The sequence below is a fragment of the Neolamprologus multifasciatus genome, chromosome 23, assembly GCF_963576455.1.
Source record: "Neolamprologus multifasciatus chromosome 23, fNeoMul1.2, whole genome shotgun sequence".
NCBI lineage: Eukaryota > Metazoa > Chordata > Actinopteri > Cichliformes > Cichlidae > Neolamprologus > Neolamprologus multifasciatus.
In genome coordinates, this window is record NC_140460.1 from 43,307,426 (window position 1) to 43,333,964 (window position 26,539).

General features: G+C 39.7%; 1 protein-coding gene across 2 annotated transcripts in view; it reads left to right on the plus strand.

The window, feature by feature from the left end:
- Positions 1-211: 211 nt before the first annotated feature.
- The window catches only part of runx1 (RUNX family transcription factor 1), a 30,631-nt gene continuing 4,303 nt past the window's right edge, over positions 212-26,539 (plus strand). The window contains exons 1-6 of one of the 2 annotated variants that reach the window (XM_085151692.1): positions 212-1,490; positions 6,083-6,234; positions 6,304-6,414; positions 8,125-8,281; positions 12,010-12,114; positions 17,868-18,068. In XM_085151692.1, the coding sequence (XP_085007818.1) occupies positions 1,403-1,490; positions 6,083-6,234; positions 6,304-6,414; positions 8,125-8,281; positions 12,010-12,114; positions 17,868-18,068 (814 nt within the window). In that variant the 5' untranslated portion in view covers positions 212-1,402. Of the gene's footprint in view, positions 4,717-6,082; positions 6,235-6,303; positions 6,415-8,124; positions 8,282-12,009; positions 12,115-17,867; positions 18,069-26,539 lie in introns of both variants that reach the window. The other variant, XM_085151693.1, reaches the window with a different exon arrangement.

Consider the following 26,539-nt stretch of genomic DNA (forward strand, 5'->3'; position numbering starts at 1 on the left):
TATAACAACTGGGACATGTACCAGCATATCAGGGATGCCAAACCTGCCCAGGATGAGTTTGTTGGGTTTCAGGTTCCTGAGCTAACCTGAGCTCATCTTTTTAAACAACCCACAGAGCTGTCACTGGTCACTATGGTGACAGTGTCCAGCATCAGCCTGTATCACTTTGAATATTTTTATGTCTTTTATTCAGTGTAAAATCTCACTTTTGGGTAACGGCACAAACACTAAGAAACGACAGAGAACATGTCATTATTACAAAGCTGTAGCTTCTGTTTTGCCCACATTTATTGATGATGATTTCACATAACTAAACAGTGTACTGTACTCTCACCAGTTATTTGGGCTCTTGTAATAATTAAGAGAGAGCACAGGGAGGTGGTACGGGTACAGGAAGGACGACGGGGCAAACAGTGAAGCTGAAAAACAAACGTTATTGTTTATAAAGTAATTGTTCGTTTATTTCAAGGATCTGTGCTTTCTAGTAGCACACTTAAAAGTGCACATTCTAGACAGAAAACATTGATATGAATGGTAACATTTCACAGGATGGCTGCTACACTGATGTGACGGACTACAAGTCTACTCTCCACTCATGAAATTGGGGTACACAGTGCTCTGTGCTGAGACTGCATAATAAAAGGAGGGCTGTATTTTATTACAAAACAGCTCTATTACCAATTTGCTTTGTGTGCAAGTCTTTGGAATGAATAATGCTGCTTTTGGTGGACTGGGATGGTCCTTATGTCAAATATCAGTGATGTAATATTTAGTTAGCATGGTTTCAAATTGAACACAAAAGCTATCTGCAAGTTCAACACCTAAATAAAGCTCATCATACTGATTGTTTGACCTCAATGTTCAAGCAGATCTTAGCAGAACCAAATAGAAATAAAGAGCAAAGAGCAGATCGAGAGATGGAGAAAAAAAGAGAAAATTATTTGAGCGCTTAAATAAAATTAGCAGCTTTAAAGAGCCTGAGGGCAAAATGGAGTTGTGTCCCTCGTGGCTATGCTTTGAAGAAGGGGAGAATGAATTAAGCTTGACTTGCTCCTCTCCCTCCTCCTCTTCTTTGCTCTCACTTTTAACTCCCTCACTTTTCTTCTGGTTTGCACTAATATGTAGGGTGACATGGAGGGAGAGGGAGGGGGTTGAGGAGATGAACGAGGGGTATAAAAGCAAATCATGAAGGTAAGGGCAGGCTGGAGCACTTCATTGCTGAACAGCTTTTTGGATTCTCTTACACGTGTTGTTCTTAAGTTTCACAAATACTTGATTTGTTCCCTTCCTATTTAAGTTCTCTTTTTCCTCCTCTTATCCTTCGTACAGTTTTTCCCTCATACGTTCTGAGTTTCTGAAATTGGGCCCCAGTTGTTGGTGCTTCTACACACAGGACTGGAGCATGAACCCCGGGGCTTTCTCCAGCTCTGGGCCTCTGTCGTGGGCTATGTATCTGATGAGGAAAGGCCGGACAGGCAGCGGACTCTTCGGTAAATTCTTCTTCATATTTGACGTCACCTCGATCACTATCATATCTGCTCTGTTCATCATTATGTTGTTTTTGTTCTTAACTATTTGTTCTGTTGCTGCTGCTTATTGGGAGGTTTTGCATGACCTAAATCCTCACAGTAAAACAGTTAAACTGAACTGTGCTGCCTATCATCAGATTACCTGTTCCATTTTCTTGTCTAATTCTGTTTCTTGGATTTCTACAAGCATTTGTAGATGGAGTTTCAGGGCTTTTTGAAATTCTGCTGGGTGCTCCAGTTGGTTCTGGCTAAAGGCTACCAAAGTTTGTCTCAGATCTGCAATTCAGTCGTGCCTGATTATTTATATAAATCATCTAACTTTAAAAGAGAAATAGACAAAAAACATCAAACGTGTGAGAAGCACAGCTGATTCTGACTGCAGATATCGATGTTATCAGTGTCAATCACCCTGACAGGACATATCTCTTTAGTAAACTTCTGCTATTTCAGAGAAGCAGCTTCTGGTTTTCACAATGAAATTTTTATGTCTAATAAATAATTAGAAAAGGAAAACAGTTGCATGCACACTACTGATCCACACTGTATTTCTATGAAAGATATCAAGCAATGTTAGTATCAATAACGTTGATAGGACACTGTGGCTGAGTATTGATTATGGATCAGAGGGCAGTAAGCAGCTCACATTACAAGATAGTCAGCGGTAAATGCTGGCTTCGTGAAATCCAACTCCACTGCCACTGTCATCACTCTTTCTTTCTTTCTGTCTTTATCTGTTGTTTTATTTGACTTCTCAGATGTCTACAGAGGACTTTCATTGAAATAATGTTTAGCAGGCTGCTCTTTGTTGTTTCTTTTATTGTGATGAGCACCAGAGCTCTAATTCTGTCTTCAGAGATATACTGTTTCAAACAATCCTTCAGTATTTGGAATATTTAGCAGTTTACTAATAAGAAAAGGAAATGTCACGTTTAAAAAAACTATATTTTAAAACAACTTTAACTCGTACTTGAAGGAAAATAATAGTAAAAAGCTGTGAAGTCAGCCTTTAATAGGTTTAATGTTTTGATTTCTGTTAACTCCTGATAACCTGCACAGTGTGGACAAATAGGCATGATGTGAAAAATGGATATTTCCAAGAGCAAAAACACACCGTGTCCATCTGGGGCTGGGGCATTTACATTTTTTATTATCCCCCGTTGGCTACAAAGACAGACGGGGTCTGCATGGACAGCATGTGTTTCTCAGGCAACACAAAGCTGTATTTAATATAGTTTTATAGTGAAAGGAATCATCGCTACTGTGTGTACAGCATAGGCTTGGTCCTGTTTCTGGAAAAACTCCAAGCTGCTGATTCCTGATTTTTTTATTTCATTTTTTAGTTTTTATTTTCATTTGAAAACCAGTTTCCTCCAAAGGAATATTAATGGAAGAGGAAAACAGATATTTGAATTTGGCTTCAAAGCAAACGACTGCAAAATGATTTCAGAGATACGTTCACGTATAAGTTGGTGTGCTGCGGTTTGACATACAGATACAGACACAGAGGAACATTAACGTCACGCACACACAGATGAATGGATCATTTTCTCATTTTTGGATAAAAAAAGAAAGAAAAACATGATTTCTTACACTCATTTTAGTCTTTAAGATTATAACATAATGTAAAACTGAAACACGTGGTTACTGTGTGACTCTTTAAGTGCTGTTGGAGTTTCAGCAGCAGTTTAAACACAGTTTAGTTCTTCATCATTGAGACTTTTTTTTATTGAGCAGATAAGTCATAGTTACTTATTTCATCTGTCAGCTCTTTCCCTGTTGCTGCTTTCTTCCAGAAATGGTTAATAGCTCCATAATAATCATCTTCATCTTCATTTATATAGACTTTACTTACAGTACATGCAGAAGACAGAGTGCTGAAATGAACTCAGTATCTAAACCATTTTTTGTGCATTAAAGTTTTTGTGTGTGCATGAAGACAATGTGCATGTGTTGTTCAAATATGTAATTAATATAATAGCAATATAATAAAAAGAGCTTTTCCTTCATTTAAAGTTATTTTTGGTGCTTAATTTGTTTTGTGAAATATTTTCCAGTAAAAACTTGAGCGGAATTCAAACTATCCCTGGTCAGTATAGGCAGCAATAACACAGTGTTCACAGTTATGATGATAACATCACAATAATGCAATTTAGTATAGTTCGAGGCTGAGTGCATTATAAAACGGTCAGGAGTTCAGAGGTGTCATTTATATCAAAGTACTAATGCAGATGTTTGAATGTGTATCGAACTCTTACTATTAGAAACAGATGAAATCACATGAAAGTGGATCACTGTGAGTCGGCTCGTTCGGCCTGTGCCGTCTTCATTTAGGATCAGTAACGTGCTTTAGATCACCTGCTGCCCTCTATCGTCTGTATGTGCTACTGACAGCTTGCATATATAAGCACACAGATTCTCACGCCTCGGTCTGCTGTGGTGAAAAGAATAAGAAAACAAAGATTTGGAGGCATGTGACTCTGACTTTGATCATATGCATTCATATGTCGTTAGTTTGTTATGTGTGGATAACGCACATAACCACACAGTGTCACGCAGGAAGAAGCGCAGCTCTGCCTCCTTGTTTCTCTGCTAAAGCCGCCTCCTTTCGGACGCACAGGATGCTGATTGGTCTTGTGTTTTCGGCGACAGCCTCTAGAACGTGTCCTGATTGGCTGAGAGCAGGTCTTTGCGCAGACGAGATGCAAATCCAGAGCGGTGCCGGTAAAAGGCTGACGCCAAGATCGGAGATGGCCATTCATCTGCAGCGGAAAGGACATAGAAGTAGTTATGATGAAAGCGCTTACTTACCGAAGCAAAATCTGAAATACAGTCAGATACTCTCTCTTTTTCCCCCTCCAACGTCTGCCCACTTCCTTCCACTTTCAGTATGAGCGGAAGTTTGTTCTGCTGAGCTTTGAAGACTACAGAACCCATCTCAAGTCTGCCTTTGACTTCTACTCTGTATGGAGAACGCATTAAACACATCTGAACGCGTCGGGGACATGTTTGCACGGATTTAAATGTGTCGCGTTTGGTCGGGGTAGTTTGACAGATAAGTACTGGACGACGCGCACACAGGAATCCGCTTCTTGGCCGCAAACAGGAGGAAAGCAGGAGGCTTATAGTGAAAGTCAGCGAGAGGAGACTGTGGACGCACAGATGGTGTTTCCGTGGGACGCCAAATACGGTACGACGCATTATTCTGGTTATTGTTCACGATAAAGTATGAAGACATGCGCAGAGAACATATTTGTTCTCTCCAGCTGTCACATTAGTTTGACTGACTGAGCTGTTGGAGAAATGGTCTCTGGTGCGGTGTTAGTCCGTGGTTTGTCGGTCCGTGTGTGTTTGTGTGTGAGCAGTGATGGTGATGATCATATCCTGGAATGTGTGTCATTGTACAACAACGTAGTCATTTACAGGCCTGTAGAAAACTGTAGCTTTGTACATAATATAGCATAATCCAGCGTTCGTGTACCGGTTTACTCTGTGACATCCAAATCAGCTCAAACGATCATTGTCAGGTTATTGGTTTGATCCAAAGTCAAAGTTTCTTAGATTTAAATATACAAGCCCACCTTTTCTCAGTGACTGCGTTTGTGAATGGAAACACAGTTATTGTGTGAACTGGTGAATGTGGTTTGTAGTGTTTGTAAAAGGGGAATAAAGAGTCGGAGTTTTGCACTCCTACCAGAATTCTTCAGAGATTGATGCAAATGTTAACCATGTGTTGAAGTGTTCATTCTGAACTAACAAATGTGTGCTATAATACGAATGAGTGTTACCTCACTAGGATCCAAAACTTTGGATTTGACTGAGCAGGTCATCAGGTTGGTGGTTCAGCTGCTCCAGTCTGCATTCCATCCTTGGGCAAGATACGAACCCCAGGGTGCTCTCTGTGCCCTCAGTGTGAATGTGTGTGAATGTTAGACCTAAAGTGCTTGTATGAAAGGACGTGAATGAGGTGTGTTGTATAAAATACTTTGAAGGCTCCAGATTAGAAATTAAAAAATCAGATATAAGAATCAGTCGATTTAACATTTAGATACATGCTCTATAACACAAATGTAACTATTAGCAAAATAAACGGTCACACCTGTTCACCTGGTTACCTTCTGCTGTGGTTGTGGTGACAAGTGTACAACTTAAACATCTCTCAGTCTCACTCTGTGTGTGTGTTTTATAGATCCCAGCTCACACACACCTGTACAGGAAACAGGTGTGTGTGTGTGTGTGTGTGTGTGTGTGTGTCTTTAACCTGAATAAAAAGCAAGCGTAGTCATAATTTGTCAAACACTATCTATAGAAATCTTTCTAGTCATTACCTACTAATCTACTTACTGACTGATCATGAGTTGTGACAGAATAGTGAAAAAGTCCGTATTAGTGCAGACTGAGGGGAAAGAAAATATCTGTGAGCAAACAGAATCGCTACGTTTTCTTTTTCTGCTGAAATCATTTCTTAAACAATGAATGAAGAGTGAAAATATATTCTCATACTGTTCTGATGATTACGTGATTCAAAGGCTATTTTTTCCTGGGTTCTGTCATAGACCCTGCCCCCGGTCGCCGCTATACTCCCCCCTCTACCACCCTCGCCTCGGGGGGGAAGATGGCCGAGGCCCTGCCTCTCGGAGCCCAGGAGGCCGGTGGTGGAGCTGCTATGGTGGGAAAATTGCGAATTGCAGACCACGGCATGGTGGAGGTAGGGCAGCATGGGACTGGTTGCTTATTTCTGTCTTAGACTAAAATAACTGTGCTGCTGTGTTTTCAGGTGATGCCAGATCATCCAGGAGAGCTGGTGAAGACAGACAGTCCCAATTTCCTGTGCTCTGTGTTGCCTACTCACTGGAGGTGTAATAAGACTCTGCCCATTGCTTTTAAGGTGTGTATGTTGTCATTTTAGCACGGGCCGTGCTGCACATCGTAATGGACTGCATGTAGTTAGAGTTCACATACACACCAGGTTTTACTGTTACGTATACAGTCAGCTCCACCTCTAACCAAGTTAACCTTTCACCTACTCAAAGTTTCCTGATAATAACATGTATATTATATATTATTACATCATCATGAGTTCATCTCTATTACTTTGATTACCTTTACTGTTCTTGTCCAACTGTTCAGTATGTTCACCGTCCACTGACAAACAGAGAAAAGCAGCATTTCCTCATATCTGGGAACAAATCTTTGACATTTTGCCTTTAAAAGTTAATTGATGTAAATGGTCCGGATGATTTACGATTTTAGTGTTTAATGTACAAAATCTAACATTTTGTACATTTTCCAGCATCACTCACAAAGGTCCATTTTTACAGACCTTTATACTGTCTTACCAGTGGGTCATATGATCCATCCACCCTCAGTGATTTAACACAAGTTTGTTTGTTTTTGCTGCTGGTTTTCCTGCACTTTGAGACAAAATGCATTTGTGGAAAAGCGGCTTTTAGCTGCAGAAAACACAGTGGATTGATTTACTGAGTTTTATGCATTAGTGTTTGCGCATACATGTGTGTGTAAGAGAGAGTTCGGTGCATTATGCATCATTATGGAGTGTCATGAGCGGATGTCACTGCCTCTTACTGATAATGGATGACTGTTGAGATGAACACGCACATTTTATGCACACAGCGAAAGACGCGCATCCATATTGTATGTAGCTGATAACACACACTCTGCAGGTATTGTTCTGTATACATACACAGACACACATATTTGCTGGGCTGCTTTTTTGCCCCGCTGCTGCTCCACAGTCTGCCCGACGGTGAATTTACGGTTTGTTCTTGAATAATTTCCAAACCCAGTGAAATGCTTATTGCAGCCAGTGTGATTCCATCAACTCATCTCATTACTGTGACGGGCACTGCTACTCAGTCTCACACCACTTTAAGTGATTACCAATAGGTGGAAGGTATAATTGAGTCGTTTTAATACTAGTGTGGCAGTCAGCGCTGGTTGGAGCGCTCTGGGTTGCAGACAGAGATGCTCCATAGTACTCTATCTGCCCTGCTTATTTGCACAATGATGCTTTGGTGGGATTAGCCATAATATGGAAATCAGCCTGCCTGGCTCTATATTTGTGTAGGTGTGAAAAAGGAGAGTGTGCTTTCTAGTGCGTTGAGCTCTCGTGGAGGGTAAAGCCTAACAGTACGCACAAAAGCTTTATTCAACAACTTTTAGTTAATCATTTGCATCTTTTACTGTCCATGAAGTTCAGTGTAAAACTGCCTCTTTGCCTCTCAGTCAAACAAGCATATGGTCAGTTTGAAATTGTGCTAGCCTCTCAGCAATTCAGCCTTTATATATGAACATTAGCTGCTCAGTCACTAATAGATGACTTTTTTGTTGTGCTCTACTTTGGATCATCCCACAATCAAACCATCTGCATAATCAGGAGTTTTGCACTCCTGCTTTGCATGGACTGACATTTGGTGCAAAGTAGCATCAGGCGTGTAAAAACCTCTGTGGGACGTGTGCACTGAAAAATGGCACCGAGCAGGTTGGATACAAAGATGTTCTGAAAACTTGGATTAAACCCTCACGCAGACACAGCGCACACTCGTGCTTTTCTCTGTTTGTGCCAACATGTCACTAGGTGGTTGCCCTGGGCGACATTCCAGATGGCACCTTGGTTACAGTGATGGCAGGAAATGATGAGAATTACTCAGCAGAGCTTCGCAATGCGACAGCTGCAATCAAGAACCAAGTGGCCAGATTCAACGACCTCCGCTTTGTGGGCCGCAGCGGTAGAGGTACGCACAGACACGCAAATTCATGCATGGAAATGTGAATGCAGATTTACTGTATAGTGTAAAACAGTGTGAAATCAGCAAGCATCAGTTTATTAGTATGAGTGACATTAGTCAGAAGAGTTTCACCTTTAAACCTTCCACAGGTTGAAAATTAATAGACATGTTTTGTACAAGCATACAGCACAGCATTAAATTAGGGGAAGTACATGTGAATAAAAGCAGCATTCACACAACTTCCTCCTAATATCCATCCAGTGTCTGCCTCTCTCTTTCTCCCTCTCTTTTTAACGGACACACAAGCACAGTTACTCTAAATCAGGCACAGGCAAATGTCCCTACTTATCTATTTAAAACACCAGTCTTGTGTACACAAACCCTGCTAACATGCAGACACACACAATATTGATAAATCCTCCCCCAGCCAAAAGAAATTGGTATAACTGTCAATATTTTATCAGCTGTACAGACCTTAGGTTGAAAAAATTAGCATATTAATATTTCAAGTGCAGCAGAATTCAAATGACGAAGAGTGAGGAGTCCAAATTTGTTTTCATGCAAATTTAACAGCACAGAATACAATGGGACCATTTTCTCTCCCAGCAGCATTTTAAGATAGCATTTTTGTAATGTTGACTTACAGCTCGAAGACTGTAGTTGCATCTGTCTGTCCATCTGTAAAACAGTGTCTGACCCAAACTGCTGTGACATGCAGTGCTTTGTTTTCTGTGCATCTATTTCTTATTAATGCGTTTCATGATAAGGTGACAGGAACAACACGCAGGACGCAAATCATTTACACACACATGTGTAAGACGTACAGATGTGACGGAGATGATACAAACCTGCCCAAATATCACTTTCATTTCCACTAAATGGCCAAAAGTTAAATTGGAAATTGGTGAAAAATTTGTTACAGACTTGGTAACAAAACTGCTGGTTCGTGGATCAGTTTTCAGTCAATATGGAAATAATCTGGTGAAAAATCTGGACCTTGCTTCTTCATTTTTGAATAAATGTAGTGGAGACAGTTACATACAATATGCTTTGTGCAGTAAATACATATTTTATTTCTTACCGTTTTCTATATGTGTAAAATCACATCTCACCGTGTTTCTGTTTGCTTTTGATAAACCTTTACACTTATGGATTCAAGTCAAGATCATTTTTGTGCAGATGTCATCATCTCATGCTCACTCGATCAAAGCCTCGTTTATTCGTGAGTGCTGCGTTTGCTTTGCACAGAGATGTTCTGACTTTAGAACATTTGCCTCGCTAACCTGTATTTTTTCTTTGTTTATGCTATCTGATGACTTTTCAGTCCCCTCGTCCACGTCCCCACGAGGTTCAGGGCATTTTTCACACTCAAAATGTGGTTTTAGTGTCATGGTTACAATTAGGTTATGGTTAGGGCTAGGCATTTCTGATGGTTAGGGTAACCGGCTCAGGAAAGCATTATGCCAATGAGATGTCCCCATGAGGATAGCAAACCAGACGTGTGTGTGTGTGTGTGTGTGTGTGTGTGTGTGTGTGTGTGTGTGTGTGTGTGTGTGTGTGTGTGGGGCCATATATCGTGAAATACAGAAATCATGGTCTTGAAAGAGGAACTGAGAAAAAGAAAAAAATGGTTACATACATGTGCACACACACACACACACACGCATACACACACACACACACACTGTGTGTATTTAACTTTGATTGTTAGCTAAACTGAGTAACATGATGTGCACATTCATGAATCACATCTCATCCTATTTTCCCAGGGTGAGATGTGCAAGAGTGACTGTAGAGAAAACATTTGTTGAGACGCACACGGGCTCTTTGTGATCTGTTAATGTAGAGTGTGTGTGTGTGTGTGTGTGTGTGCATGTGCATGTAACTCTTTTTGTAAACAAGGGAACAGAAATGCTGTTATACATTTTTCATTCATGGTGTGCTTTTCCTTTGCTTATATAGAGCAGTGCAAAGAGAAAAACCACTGTGTAGACCAGGATCACGATCTCTTTCTGCTGGTTGCACAAAGACAGCAGAGACACACTGATGTCAGTTGCCATCTAGTGGCCATTAATACAGCTGAGAATGTCATCTGTTAATCGTTAGTGTTTCCTATAGAAGGGCTCTAGACAACTTAAACTGTTATTCAGGTCTGAGCTTTGTATATCACTATATATGTTATATAATATATGACTACGTTTCATGTATCATAATTTAAGATAATGAGAGGAGACAGAAAGGGAGAGGGAAATGAGAGTAACACCCGACACACAACAGCAGTGTGGCTCTGCCATGTGTAGTGTTTACATCTAGCACAGTGTTAAGTGACTGCTACTTCACACAGACACAGAGATAGTCCTATTAATGTGTGGTGCATACACTCATATCTCTTAGATATGACCGCAGTTAAACACTGGTTTGTGATTGGCTGGCAGGTGTCCATTAGAAATGGGACACAGCAGTTTTCTAAATAAGTAATTAGGCTACATCCAAAGCCAAACTTTAAGTCACTCAGAAAAGTATTTGTCATTTAAATGATCAAACCTTTACAAAAACTTGTTTTTTATAACATTTAAGGTAAAGCAGAGAATTTTGTTTATAAATGAAAGACAGTTTTTTAGTTTTTCTCTCATTTTTTAAAAATATCTACTTGAAAAGATTGACTGCAGATATGTGCGAATAGCTTCATTGTAATATTCATGATTACAAGTAATATTCTGTATTAATGTAGAATATGTAATATTCTACATTTGAATTGTTAACTTTGTCTACGACCACAAGTTTGCATGAAAAAACATTTGCATCCTTTTTTCTTTGCTCCACAATCTCAGGAATCAAGTCACATCCAGCACAGGACAAAGTAATAGTATTGTATTCTCATACATGTTGTTTGCTTTTCAGAAACTCTTTTACTTTCAGTACTTTTTGTATATCACACTCAGAAGCTGGAATAAAGTTTACACATCGACCATTACCAATAAAAACCAAATGCAACGTAATTTCCAGGATTACTATATAGAAAGAGCCAGAACCCCCACAAAGCACCTCAGCACTCAATGTCTTTATCCACCCTGAAACACTGTCGACAGTGTTCACATTTTCAACACCTCACTGCAGATATGTCATGTCCCAGCCTAATATCATTCCTGTTCTGAAAAACAACGATCACAAGCCTTAATGACTACAGACCTGTCGCTCTCACCTCTGCCTGTCCCATCTACAGTCAATGATTGACCCCCTCTCTCTTGAACTCCCTGTGTTTTGCCTACAGAGCCAACAGATCAGTAGGTGATGTAGTTAGCATGGCACTAGACTTCATCATCCAGCATCTGAACTCTGCAGGAACTTAGTATAATGGTTTTGTGGACCATAATTCTGCTTTGAATACAATCATGCTGTAGGACAAGCTCCCCCACAAACATCTTCCTTGGTTCCTTATACATATACATATATATTGGCTGGTAATTGAATGGGACTGGCGCAGGACCCAACCAGGCCTTTGTTAGAGGACCCGAGCCTGAATCCTTTTCCCCCTCGAGACCTAGCCTTCTCACACACACACACACACACATACATATATATATATATATATATATATATATATATAGGCGTTACTGTACATATATATATGTACATATGTTGTATAGAGGTTTTGCCCTGTGATTTTTGTCCATTCCCTTTCTCTCGTCATCTCTCTCTTTTCACCTTTTTCTCCCTTTTTTGTGTTTTCATAGGGAAAAGTTTCACACTGACCATCACAGTATTCACCAACCCTCCACAGGTGGCCACATACCAAAGAGCCATTAAAATCACAGTGGATGGTCCCAGAGAGCCGCGGCGTGAGTACTACTGACATACAAATGTTCACATTTTCCTCCTAGGCAAACGCTAACCTGGTGTTAAATACAGTTCGCTTGTAGATCAAATCAAATTACAAAAATACATATGCTTGTGGTCAGAAGTTTACGTACAGTCATGATGGGCATGAATGTCATGGTAATTTGGGGGTTTTAGTGAGGTTTAAATTGTTCTTTTTTCAGAGTGGAATGATTGTATATGTATATATTTATTTTCATTTCATTTTCATTTTTTATTTTATTTATAAAGCATCAAATCACCACAGCTGCCTCAAGGTGACTAAAAACGAGGAATTGGGTGAACAAGTTTGAATTCATTTTGGATTTTCTGGAATCTACACGGGCTGGTTAAATTGTTTCCTTTCCTGTTGTCCTTTGGGAAGCTTTGGGAAGGGCATTGCAGAATCTTTATGTTAGCCTGCTTTATCCATTACAAAACCAGTTTAATGTATCTTTGTTATCTTTGAGATTATTATCCTGTTGTTTAAAAGTTTTAACCATCTAGCTGTTGACTGAAGTTAAAGAATTTGGAGGTCATCCTCCTCCTTCATCACTAGGAGAATAACAGCCCCAGAGCTTAACACTGCCATCTCCATGCTTGACAGTTGGTACAGTGTTATTAGGCCTGAATGTTTCAGACTTACACCTAGAAAAATTACCTCTGGACACCTTGGCCAAATAGCTCAGTTTTTCTCTTGTATATCTCTTTCTTCTTCTTTTCTTCTTCTCTTGTAAATATTTAGTTTTAGCCTTGATTAGGTCTTGATTTTGGAATAGGGGTTGACAGTCGATGGTGACACTAGTGTTCATAGTCCATGCCAGGATTGATCCTTGATGAATACTGCATTTTCGTTTAGAAATGGTTCCAAAAGACCTTCGCAACTTGTGTTAATCTATAGTTGTCCTTAGATCTTCACTGAGTTTGTAGTTCCCCAGTTCCATGGTTCTGAGTATTGGTCAATCCAACAAGCGCTGTCGAGCAAACTCTTTTTATGCCACACAAGTTCTAATGGCTAACATGAAGTTAATAGAGCTTGGCCTTTAAAACATGAACCAGGGCTCTAGAGTGCGACTAATTTGGTCACAAATGCGACCAAATTTTTCGGTGGTGCGACTAAAAAAAATATTTTTTAGTGCGACCAAATGTTCGGGTAACAAAGAAAAATCTCTGCAACTCTGAAAGTCTCCGTGTGGTCAACAACAGACACACATTATGCCCCTATCGTGGACTAAACCAATTAGAGATAGTCAGGGGCGGGACCTCTCTGATTGGCCGTGGTCCAGTTGAAAGTGCAGGTGGATAGAGAGAGATGAGTAGCTTGAATAAAGCGATATTGATTCATTAAATCCACTTTTAAATATAACCGTGTTTTGCCAGATTCCCAGATTAAAGCTCACAAAACGATTTCAACAACCACCAAACAGTAAATGGACACGGACACGCCGTCGGGGCTGAAAGCCGACAGCTCACTGACTCTGATGCGTCGGGTCCGCGCTGTCTTTATGTCTTTTTGCGCTGATTCTGAGCTGCAGGTTTTGTCTTTCTCCAACCAAAATTCACCGAGCCAGCAGCAAAAGAAGATCCAAACTACGCTTCACATTTGATCAATGTCGTCATTAATTCCCTCTTACTATTGCTGTTTTGCTTCCACCATGATAAAAATCACTTCCTGCACAGCTCTCTCTCTCAGTGTACTTCAAGAACAGTTTCCCGTCTCAAATCTCTGTTTTCTGCATTATTCTTTCGCTTATTACCCACCAGTCGACCGTTGTTTACAGCGCTGTCGGCCGCTGTCTTTTTTTTCTTTCTTTTTTTTAACTTAATGACCTCGGACAAGAAAGCCTGATTTCTGCTGTTCTATACTGAAGAAATTTAAACTTTTTAAAATTATGCAAAATTGCAGAATATTGCAGAATATTTTTAAGGTTATCTGCTATAAGAATCCAGGCCAGGAAAATCTCCTTTATGTTCTTCTGTGTTTTACTCTCAGTTACTTTCACACAAAGGCATCTGCTGTGATGTTCACAATTCTGATGAAGTCTCATGTGTGTCAGTACTGATAAATGATCAGAATTATAATATTTCTGACTGTCTGAGCCAAAATTGAATCGAATCAGGATTTGTGAATCGGAATCGAATGGATTATAGAAATCAGTGATGATACCCAGCCCTCATGAGCAGCCTAAGCCTGACAGAAGTGGATGTAGCTGTGGGTAATAAGAAAAGATGAAAAGAACTATTGATAACTTTTTTGTTAAGTTAAGGCCTGATCCATCTGAAATTCATAGCCAGCTCTGACAGGGAGCTATCAATCTCTGAACGCTGAAAAAGCACAGTGTATCCAGAAAACACATTATATGCTGCAATAAATGCCCAAGTGTCCCCTCTACCACTGCCTTTTAGCGGCAGGCAGCAGCAAACAGGTCATCAGAGGAGGTCGAGATGATGATTAAGTTGAACATTTTCTACAACATTGCCAAAGAGTGCCAAGGCACTTTAAGCACAAAATTGTTAGTTAATCATTTACAAATGAATACTGTCTATATGGACTGCAATTCCCCCCCCCCCCAAAAAAAAGTGCACATGTAAAACTGTGGTGTTAAGCGATGCATTTGAAAAATTTGAGTGCGCCTAACTTTTGTGCTGGTGCGCCTAAGAAAAAAAGTTAGGCGTACCAGTGCAACCGTGGCGAAAAGTTAGTCTAGAGCCTTGTGAACTGTCAGAATCACCTTTGAACCTGTGAGCAGAGAAAATCCCAAATAAAGTCAAACTTGATAACCCACCTCTCATTTTTTTAAATCACTAAAAATGTATGCAGTGCAATTGAAAAAAAATTAAAAGAATTATTAAAAGCAAAGAATTACCATGACATTCATGTCCAAGTGAAGTACAAACCAGATTGCAAAAAAGTTGGGACACTAAACAAATTGTGAATAAAAACTGAATGCAATGATGCGGAGATGGCAAATGTCAATATTTTATTCAGAATAGAACGTAGATGACAGATCAAAAGTTTAATCCGAGAAAATGTATCAATTTGAAAGGAAAAATATGTTGATTCAAAATTACACAGTGTCAACAAATCCCAAAAAAGTTGGGACAAGTAGCAGTAAGAGGCTGGAAAAAGTAAATTTGAGCATAACGAAGAGCTGGAAGACCAATTAACACTAATTAGGTTAATTGGCAACATGATTGGGTATAAAAAGAGCTTCTTAGAGTGGCAGTGTCTCTCAGAAGCCAAGATGGGTAGAGGATCACCAATTCCCACAATGTTGAAAGATAGTGAGCAATATCAGAAAGGTGTTACCCAGGAAAAATTGCAAAGACTTTGCAGTTATCATCATCAACTGTGCATAACATCATCCGAAGATTCAGAGAATCTGGAACAATCTCTGTGCGTAAGGGTCAAGGACGTAAACCCATACTGGATGCCCGTGATCTCCGGGCCCTTAAACGACACTGCACCACAAACAGGAATGCTACTGCAAAGGAAATCACAGAATGGGCTTAGGAATACGTCCAGAAACCATTGTCAGTGAACACAATCCTCCGTGTCATCCGCCGTTGCCAGCTGAAACTCTACATTGCAAAGAAGAAGCCATTTCTAAGCAAGATCCACAAGCTGAGGCGTTTTCACTGGGCCAGGGATCATTTAAACTGGAGTGTGGCAAAATGGAAGACTGTTCTGTGGTCAGATGAGTCACGATTTGAAGTTCTTTTTGGAAATGTGGGACGCCATGTCATCCGGACCAAAGAAGACAAGGACAACTCAAGTTGTTATCAACGCTCAGTTCAGAAGCCTGCATCTCTGATGGTATGGGGTTGCATGAGTGCGTGTGGCATGGGCAGCTTGCATGTCTGGAAAGACAATTGGCAATCATTGTTGGGAGTTGGGACATGTCTTTTTCTGCATTGATGGTGATCAATGCAGAAAAATATATTCAGGTTCTAGAACAACATATGCTCCCATCCAGACGTCATCTCTTCCAGGGAAGACCCTGCATTTTTCAACAAGATAATGCCAGACCACATTCTGCATCAATCACAGCATCATGGCTGCGTAGCAGAAGGATCTACTGAAATGGCCAGTCTGCAGTCCAGATCTTTCACCTATAGAGAACATTTGGTGCATCATAAAGAGGAAGGTGCGACAAAGAAGGCCCAAGACGATTGAACAGTTAGAGGCCTGTATTAGACAAGAATGGGAGAGCATTCCTGTTTCTAAACTTGAGAAACTGGTCTCCTCGGTCCCCAGACGTCTGTTGAGTGTTGTAAGAAGAAGGGGAGATGCCACACAGTGGTGAAAATGGCCTTGTCCCAACTTTTTTGGGATTTGTTGACACCATGACATTTTGTATCACCATATTGTTCCCTTAAAAGGATAAATTTTCTCATTTTCAACTTTTGTTCCGTGATTTATGTTCTATTCTGAAGAAAGTATTGACATTTGCCATCTCCACATCGTTGCATTCAGTTTTTATTCCCAATTTGTTTAGTGTCCCAACTTTTTTTGGAATCCGGTTTGTATTTTGGCATTGTTTATTGGGCTCGCAGAACAAGGTATGGTAATAATAAATGAACCTGAAAACTAAAAAACAAACTTATGTCCAGTGCCATTGTTTAAAGGGTTTCCTTTTAACAACACATTAGACTCACCAATAATAAAAAACATTATTTTATTTAGTTTATTACAAAAGGTCGACCTACCAAATGTAAGACCTTGTGCTTTTTACTGTATTTGGTGCTAGGCTGGCCATGCATTTATATCATGCAATTTTAATTGTCCCGACTCAACAACAGCTGACCTACCTCAACTTTATTTTGCACATTGAGCTCCTTTGTACATCCATTTACATTTACATCTGCATACCTCACTTGTCTTCACTTACTTATTTTTGTACTTATTTATTTATCTTTCACTATTTTTATCCTTATTTTTATCTTTATATATCTAATATCTTGTCTTATTGTTATCCTTGTTTATCTTGTTCCTCCAACCCTACCTACTTGGCATTTGTGTATGGACAGCAAAGGAAGGATTTCATTGCACAGAGAAATGCTATTTCTTCTGTACACATGACAATAAACACTTTGAATTATAATAATATTATTAACAATTTCTTAGGAAAATATGTTTTATTTAATGTCATTATTTCATCACTTTTATTTTATTTTGTGAACTGCAACTCAGTGAAGACGCACCCCTGCAGACAAACTTTCAATTGAGTGTTTTCATAAGGGGAACCTGATGCAACACTTACTTCCTCTCCCACTGAGTATGATGAAACATGGGGATTTCTTTAGGCTTACGAATGGGAGAAGAAAGAAGATAGACGTGTTTCTTCTAATAAATGCTAATAAGTGTCATTAAAATAACATTAGTCCACTTCCATATAACATGAACAAAATGATACTGGTCAGAACAAGAGAAGTAACCAAACAACAGGAGCACTTGTCAAATCTGCTTAGCTGTGAATACCCATCACTCGTCTATAACTCACCCATGCACACACAGTATAAATACACAAATGCACACTTCCCTTGTTGTGAGGAAGTGCCTGTAACTGGAGCTCAGTATCAGAGCTTTAAAGTGCAGCCACACACACACACACACACAGTGTAATCACATCACAAGCATGGAGTGCTTTGCTGACAACTCAATAAATTTCAGGAATTTTGAGCTCAGGAGTGATACTTGAAATTCTAACGATTTCCTCTTAACTTTCTGCCTCAGGTCATCGTCAGAAGATGGACGAAGTCAAACCAGGCTCCCTGGCTTTCTCTGAGAGGCTAACAGAACTGGAACAGCTAAGAAGGAGCTCCATGAGGGTGACACCTCCTCATCACCATCATCACTCGTCAGCCAACAGTCGCCAACCTCCAACTCTCAACTCTGCTGCTTTCTCCAGCCCCACACACACTCAGATAACTCCTGGTAAGGATGTTTATGTCCTTCAAATCAGTCACTCATGTCATAGAAATGACCATCAACGATTGTGAAGTGGGTCTGGGTTTATTTCACGTTAGATCAAAGGAAAGACACACATGAACTTCTAAACTCTTCAAAAGAAAACTAAGTTGGATCCAAGTGGGTCACTACATCCAGGTCTTCACACTGTATATACTGGTTTGAAAATAGGGATTGTCCTTTTCCCGATTTACTTTATTATATATGTTTGTCACATTTAATGTTTCAGATCATTAAACAAATTTAAATAGTAGACAAAAAAAAGGAAACACAAAATGCATTTTCTAAATGAAGGTGTTTATGATTAAGAGGGAAAAAATCCAAACTCTAATCTCTTAATCATTTGTGTTGAGAACAGACATGGGCAACGCGTTACTGTAATCCGATTAATTTTTGTCAAGTAACGACTAGAGATGGACCGATCCGATATTACGTATCGGTATCGGTCCGATACTGACCCAAATTACTGGATCGGATATCGGCGAGAAATAAAAAATGTAATCCGATCCATTAAATATCAAAAAAGCACCTCACAAAACTTGCTACACGGCGTAACCCGGCTCATAACCGTAGCACGTAGCAGCAGTGTGCATCACGTGATAGAGCGGCTGTGTGTATTTGTAGCCTTGCTAGCAAACCAGCATTTCATCTATTAGGACGTTTTCCCAGAGAGAAGCAAGTGTGTAAGTTCATCTCTGAATGTCTGTAAAGCGTTCCCACGTTAAGCTTAACAACCATACCTGCAGCGACTGCCTCTCTCTCTCTCTCCTGCTGCTTCAATCGTGAAACAGCTTAATGATCAGCTGATCGGGTTTTCTGTCGCGAGTCCGTCTCTCTTCTTAGTTTTTGGCCCACTTCTCACCAGAAAGAGGAAACCAGCGGCTGAACAACAGCAGCACGTTTAAGCTTGATAAGCTGTTGTTAGAATTTATTTAATATTACTTTCTACACCAGGATCTTTTTCTACGTAGCTGACGGCTGGTAATTGTGCAGGGGCGGATCTAGCAAAGTTTAGCCAGGGGGGCCGATAGGGCATGAACAGGGAAAAGGGGGCACAAAGACATACTTTTCTTTCTTATTCTCATTTAAAATGTCTAGTTTTTAATAAATAATTATCTGACTCTTACACCCAAAGTTTTAATCTTGTGTAAAATATATAGAAGTCCATTACTGTATATAGTAACTGTTAAGTCTAATATACCCTAGTAAGCTATAGTACTTTTTCCTTTGGGAAGATACCATCTGTGCAGTCTGCAATTCTGTTGAAGAAAGATGTCGAATCTATTTAATTATTCTTGAAAAATAATTTATTTTTGTGCATTTTCCCCCTGCATCAAATTAAATTTGATTACATCGATTAAGCATCATGAGGTGGAGGGTGGTTCCCTATTTTTTTTGTTTTTGCTGGGAGTTTGCAACCCTATTAGTTAGGTTGCTTAAAATTTCTTCTAAGTACTCTTTAAAATACCAGAATAGGGAGGATGGAGCAGGTTTAACTTTATTAGATTGATCAGTGTTGCTGAACTATGACATATTTTGGACGCAGTGTATTTTTTACATACAGGTATAACAGAATAGCTTTAGTGTTGTTATTTATTTAAACTTGAGTATAAACTTATACAAAATGCAGCAAGATATTAAAAAAACGTTTTGTTGATTAAAAAACACACTATATCGGATTCATATCGGTATCGGCAGATATCCAAATTTATGATATCGGTATCGGTATCGGACATAAAAAAGTGGTATCGTGCCATCTCTAGTAACGACTAAGGTAAGGGATTACTATTGCAAAAAAGGTCATTAAGCATGTTGCGTTACTGCGTTACTAAAACCGTGATTTTTTGCAAGAGTGTCTCATGACAGTGACGTAAGCGAGTGCGACGTTCGTGACAACAGCTGTGTGCAGATCAACAATGGATCATATAACAAGTGCTGAAGAGAGTATGAGCGTGCAGAGAGTATGAGCGTGCAGAGAGTATGAGCGTGCAGAGAGTATGAGCGTGCAGAGAGTATGAGCAGAGAGTATGAGCGTGCAGAGAGTATGAGCAGAGAGTATGAGCGTGCAGCGTTCAAAGCGTGGAAGTACCGACCTTGATTCTGTAAAAAGTGACAAAAACATTAGCGTCCGCTGTTCATTGTGTGGGAAGAAAACTTCTTTTTACAGCGAAAAAACCCCTGAACTCCTGAGCAAACGCCAAATACGCTGCCGCTGGAATGTGAAATTCACAGAGAAACTGCCGTATCCTTCCACTGACCACTGCGGCACACCTGCACCAGGGTAAACCTCCGCCTACCCCACTCCTGCTTTACAGGTGAAAATAGAGCAACAGGACCGCTAGTCTTTGACTTTATTTATTTTCTGCTGTGTTTTACTTGCATCTATTTAAAAGACTGAGTGTAAACACAAAAAAAATATTTTTATGTGCAGGAATGACAGAAAACAGGTTTAAATGTTAAACTAATTTCTTCCAGTCAGAGAATGTTGCAGATAATTAAATGTTTGCTTGATGCATAAAGTTAAAAGATTAAAACTAATAAAACAAGTTTTAAAAAGAGACTTTTCCATTTGATTACATTTTGTATGATGGATTATGTAGAAAAAGTAGAATTGGGCTGAAAGATCTATTGATTTATTACCTATTCAGGTTGTAAATCATGTTTTAAAAGTAACTAAGTAACTAATTACTTCTGAAAGGAACCAAAGGATGCCACATTGTTTGATGGAAATGAAGATGATCAACCTACAGAGGGCTGAATTCAAAGACACTCCAAAAGTCAAAGACAAAATTTTTTGCCAAAATTTCATTGCAGCAGTTGAAAATGGTAGTCAATAGGTTGTATGGCTGCCATGTGTCACGGGCACGTTCCTGTTGAGACTACAGATCATCTCCTAGGGGATCTCCTCCCACATCTGTACAAGGGTATAACAGTCTGGACAACCTGACGTCCAACCTGTTGGTGTTGGATGGAGCAAACCATAATGTCCCAGAGGATTAAACATTAGATTTAGGTCAGGTGAGCATGGGGGAAAGTCAGTGGTGTCTCTTTCTGAAGCTCCATGCAAGATCTTGCTCATTCGATCAGTTCCTAATATTTAAATTTACAGTAATGGATTACACAGCAGTGGGAATACATTTCATTACAGCAGAGTGTCTTTTGGAAAGTGCTGTAACTAAATTTAAGGACATAATTCCTCTACTGTTACACTTTTCAATACCATGTGCCAAAACAGTACAAAGCAGCTATCTAAAGTCTACTGCGGCAGAAGTCGATTATCTTGCTGTTACATTCATACTGCAAAGGGACGTGCAAGGGACGACACAGCCATGAGGGACAATGCGAACAGTAACAGAACCAAAAGCAGATCTAAACAAAGCAGATAATGAGGCCAGGGAGTTGGCCTGGCCAAGAGGTTAGTCTGAAAGGCTGCAGCAGCTTGAGTGGCTGGTTTGGCCATAAGGCAAGGTCTACAGGCAGACTTCCTCAATGCAGGCAGGCATTGAGGAGGTCTGCCTTGGAGACCAACAATTTAGAAAGGAATTGAGGGGGCATCATGGGTGACAGTGTTTGAGAAACCAGAAGTAGCACTGAGATCAAGACTAAGAAACACAAGCTTGACACAGGGACAGAAGGCAAATCATGGAGACAAGAATGGGAACACGAAGAGAAACTATAACTGCTAACCAACTAAAGGCACAGATGACAGGAATAATCCAAAACTCATAGCCAGAAATAAGAACCAAGAATAATCATAAAAACAAGACAACCACCAAAAATGCCAAAGCTCACAATCCTCGATCAGCAACCCAGGAAAAGAAGGAAAAGAACAGCTAGTCCATTTAACTCCGCTTCTAGTGATAACAGGCATTTGTGTGTCATTTATCTTCTTGTGGCTTTAGTTAATGAGATCTGTTATCTTCTCCATGGATGCTCTATGTTGTACCAAAAGAAAGTATTTGTTTCTCCTCGTCTTCAGTGGAGGTGACACAGAATGTCAGTTCCTACTTATGTGTGCATTTAAATATATCTGTGTGTGTGTGTGTGTGTGTGTGTGAGGACACAACTGGCATCTTAAGGAGGAAATGAGAGTCAGCTAGCAGGAAGTGCTACTGTGAGAGAAAAAATATTTTGTATGTAACTGTCACAAACTAAAAAGAAAGAGCTCGCATACTATAGCTGCCATATACAGCTTAAATGCCCCTTCCAGCTGAAGCAGTTCAGAAGTGATTCAACTGAACTGTTTTTGTGCTGTTTAAAAATATGTTAAAAGGAATAAAACTCAAAGTAAAATTCCAGATAACTAAGCAGCCGAACATCATAACATTGCTCAAACTAACCTGTTTTAAGGAACCTTAAGTTCAAATATGTTGGATTCCTTAGCCATCTCATGTTATAACATTCTTACTACCTTTGACTGTACTGTGGCATGGCATGGAGGCATGGAGGTAATGTGACTGTGGTGGATGATTGCTTTCTATGAACAGTTTGATATTTCTTTCATGCATTTTCAAGCTGTGACGATGAGCGGAGATGTAAAGTAGCAGAAGAGGTATGTGTACACTGAGTGAAAAAGAAACAGAGAGGTGATCTCTAAGTGCTTCCTACTGTCATGGACCCTGTTAAAATGAAAAGAAAAATCAACGTTCAGCAGTTAACTTACTTTTTCCTCGCCCTGTCTTCTGTGAACAACCTGTCGCTCTCACTAACCCCACCAAGCGTTCATTTCTGATTTGTCTTCCTTTCTTTCACATCTATAATTTCTCCATGCTGTGAATAAACAAACATGCACGTAGCTGTATCTCCGTTACATTTGAAATGGCAGCTTATTACACATTTGTGTTGTTGGCTCTCTCTGTCTCCCCTCTTGTATCACTTCCAGTTCCTGTTAAATGCACAGTGGTATTTTGTGTAGCCAATTTAATTAAAACCTTCAGATAATGACTTATCACATAGTTTCATCTTTATGTGCCTTATCCAAAGCACACGCCACTGAACCAGCTGATAAGTCTATTTCTAGTATTCATTCATTTTGTCTTTAGGTATTCGCTACCTTAGCTCATAGCCAAGTCACTAGCAGCGTGGCTTCTTTACTTGTCCCTCCCACATTTTCCTGCTCAGCATGTCAGATATATCGCTACTCTTCAGCATCCTTTACAAATATTTGTGAGAAATGTAGCCTATTTGCAGCTCTGGAGGCCAGGCTTAGTGAATTGGAAACGCGACTCCGCAACCTGGGAAATCCTTAACATAGTGTATGCTGTTAAGTGCCAGGAGGATTCCCAGGAGGATTGCCAGGATTTATACATCGGGGAAACCAAAAAAACCTCTGGCGAAGCGGATGGCACAAAACAGAATAGCTGTGGGGTGGCTGTGGCTCAGGTGGTAGAGCAGATCAGCTGCTGATTGGATGGTTGGTGGTTCGATTCCTGGCTCCCCAGTCTGCATGCCAAACATCCTTGGGCAAGATACTAACCCCAATTTGCCCACCCTCCTCAATGCGTTCATCGGAGTGTGAATGTGTGTGAATGTTAATTAGTTGCACTTGAGTTTAGAAGTGCCTGTATGAGTGGGTGTGAATGGGTGAATGAGGCATGTTGTATACAGCGTTTTGAGTACTCCGTGAGAGTAGAGAGTAGAAAGAGAGTAGAAAAGCGCTGTATAAGAATCAGTCCATTTACCATTTACTGCCTCGTCAGGCCAGGACTCTGCAGTTTATTTACACCTACAGGCCAGTGGACACTGTTTCAATGATGAGGATGTAACATCCTGGACAGGGAGGAACGCTGGTTTGAGGGCGGAGTCAAGGAGGCCATTTACATGAAAAGAGAAAGACCATCGCTGAATCGAGGGGGGGGGGGGGGGGGGGGCTAAGGGTACATCTGTCACCAAATCAAATTCAAATTTTATTTGTCACATACACAGTCATACACAGTACGATATGCAGTGAAATGCTTACACAACTGCTCGTGACCTAAAGAAAAAAAGAAAAGGCTATGAATAAGATAGGAAATAAATATGAAAATTAAAAAGGGTAAATTTAACTAGGAAGGAATAAAATAAAATAAAATATAAAAATTAAAGTTAAAAATGAAATAACTGTACAACACAAATTAGAATGAAGGGTAAATTTAACTGGGAAAGAATAAGATAAAATATTTTAGTTAAAGTTAAAAATAAAATAACTGTACAACAAAATACACAATACACAGTATAGAAATATATAAGAATGTATGAAGAAATATAAATATATATATACAATAACAGCAGCTGTACAAGTATTAAATGGAAATGAAGAAATATAATGTCCAGTGTTGTGCAATCCACATTTGTAAGTGTCTTACACCATCGTACAATGCTGTGATTGCAGCCATTCCCCAACTCTCTGTGAATGGGACTCATGGACATTGATCAGTAGTCTTTGATCAATGATCAATGGTCTTCCTTACAGATGGACCTCTAATAGGATCAGATAGGACCTTTAAAAACAAAGGACTCTGATGCCTCTCTGGCTTTTCTACAGGCATTTCAAAGTTCCTGTTCCTGCCAGTGTTTTGGACCTCAAACAGCTCAAGACTTGATCATTTTGTTAAGACTTGACAAAGTGAGTCCAAGAAATACAGAGTTAAAATTAACACGTGTTGTGTAAAAAAGCTTTATATATCTTTACATACTTTGTCTGCATAGCTGCAATTTTCAAGTCTTCCACTGCCCACAAATATTACCTGTTGGGCTGATTAAGACCCAGTTTGCCTCTTATAGCACCAGGAATGCTCAGATGTATCCTCACTGTGTGAAAGGTTAGGATCTACTAATACCGATACAGGCAGATAGCCCTTTAACTCATAGGACTACCATCAATACCAGTGTGAAAACCCATGCCAACCCAACCAATTCCATTTGTGAGTGACTGAGAGAAAATCCAGAGAACAAGCCTCCATACTTGAGCTCTGGGCCACTGGGTACAGAATACCACCACAAGTTGGAGGTGGAAATACACTGTCCTGCCACTTCATTAAATACTAACCAGGAGCCACCCATGAGCCAGTAGCCTTGGTAAAAGCCTTGAAATAAACAAAGCAAGTAAATGTCAAAACAGGGTGCTGGTTGAGCTCAGTTGGATAAGCAGGCGATCAAATGCTGCATGGCTGAGAGTGGCCAGGCCAGGTTTGAGTCCGACCCGTGGCCCGTTGCCACATCTCCCCCTTCTGCTTTCCTGTCAGTCTTCACTCCACCTTGCTAATAAAGCTGTAAGAAGGGCAATTTTTGTTTGTATGCGGCATCAGTCCGTAATTCCTTCAAAAAAAGAAACAATCAGGAGCCAAAATCAATTATCTAGAAAGACTTCTGTATTGTTTCATGCAAGCTGATGCAATGCATCATTTAATTTATTAAGCTCGTACATGATCATTTCTTGAAGTGTCATGTAATTTTATTTTTTCATTTGATGTTTAGTTTATGCTTAAAGAGTTACTGACACGAACCTCTTCCCTTAATTTAATCTCAGTATAGCAGGACAGTTACTTTTTTTAAATCAGTCGTACCACACAGTTTTTCTTATCATAAAACAGTTGCTTATTACGATGAATGTAACTCCAAATTCTCAGTGTAATAGTTAACAAATTAAAATTAAATTCTAAAGTTTTATATCTCAGAACATGTAAAAAAAATAATGTGGTCTGTAGTAGGTCTTAACATTAGTTTAATACAAACTCAGATAAACTATAAAATGTGACATATTACACTGTGTTATTATTTATTTACTAAAGAAAATAAGCCAAAATGCAGAAGCAGTGTATAAAAAACCAAGCACACCATTACTACTTCCATGAAGATGTTAATCAAATGGTCATGATTAAATGATCATCAGCAAGTGTGCCCACATTTTTGGTAGTTTGCTCGGTGGGGCATTCCTTTGTGTTTTAATGCAACACCAAGGTAGAAAGAGATCAATGTTAGAGGCTCATCAGTTCCAGGTTTCTTTCAATGTTTTTCTTTTGATTAGAAAAAACTGAAGAGGTATGGTTTGTTTGGTAGCATTGTCAGCCAAAAGCCTCGTATCCCCAAAACATTTAGCTTTGCAAAATGGCATCTGAGCAAGCCACAAGACTTCTGGGACGATGTTGGATATACAAGTCTAATGTGGATGTGTTTGGCCAAATTGGCTTGTTTGGTGAAAGGAAAAAAACACAGTATTTCAGCACGAACATATCATACCAGTCCTCAATCCTGAGGTAAGAATTTCGACTTAATTGCAGCCCCAACAACAGAGTAAGGAAGACATAATTAACATTGTAAGAAAATAGATGGAGGGACATGGAAGGGAGAGATTGGGGTAAAATGAATGGCTACTTTGAACATGAACATTTCTTTAAAGTGTGGCTTTGAAGTTTTTAATAGTCAGTTAACATCCATCCAGTCTCATCCACTTATCCTTG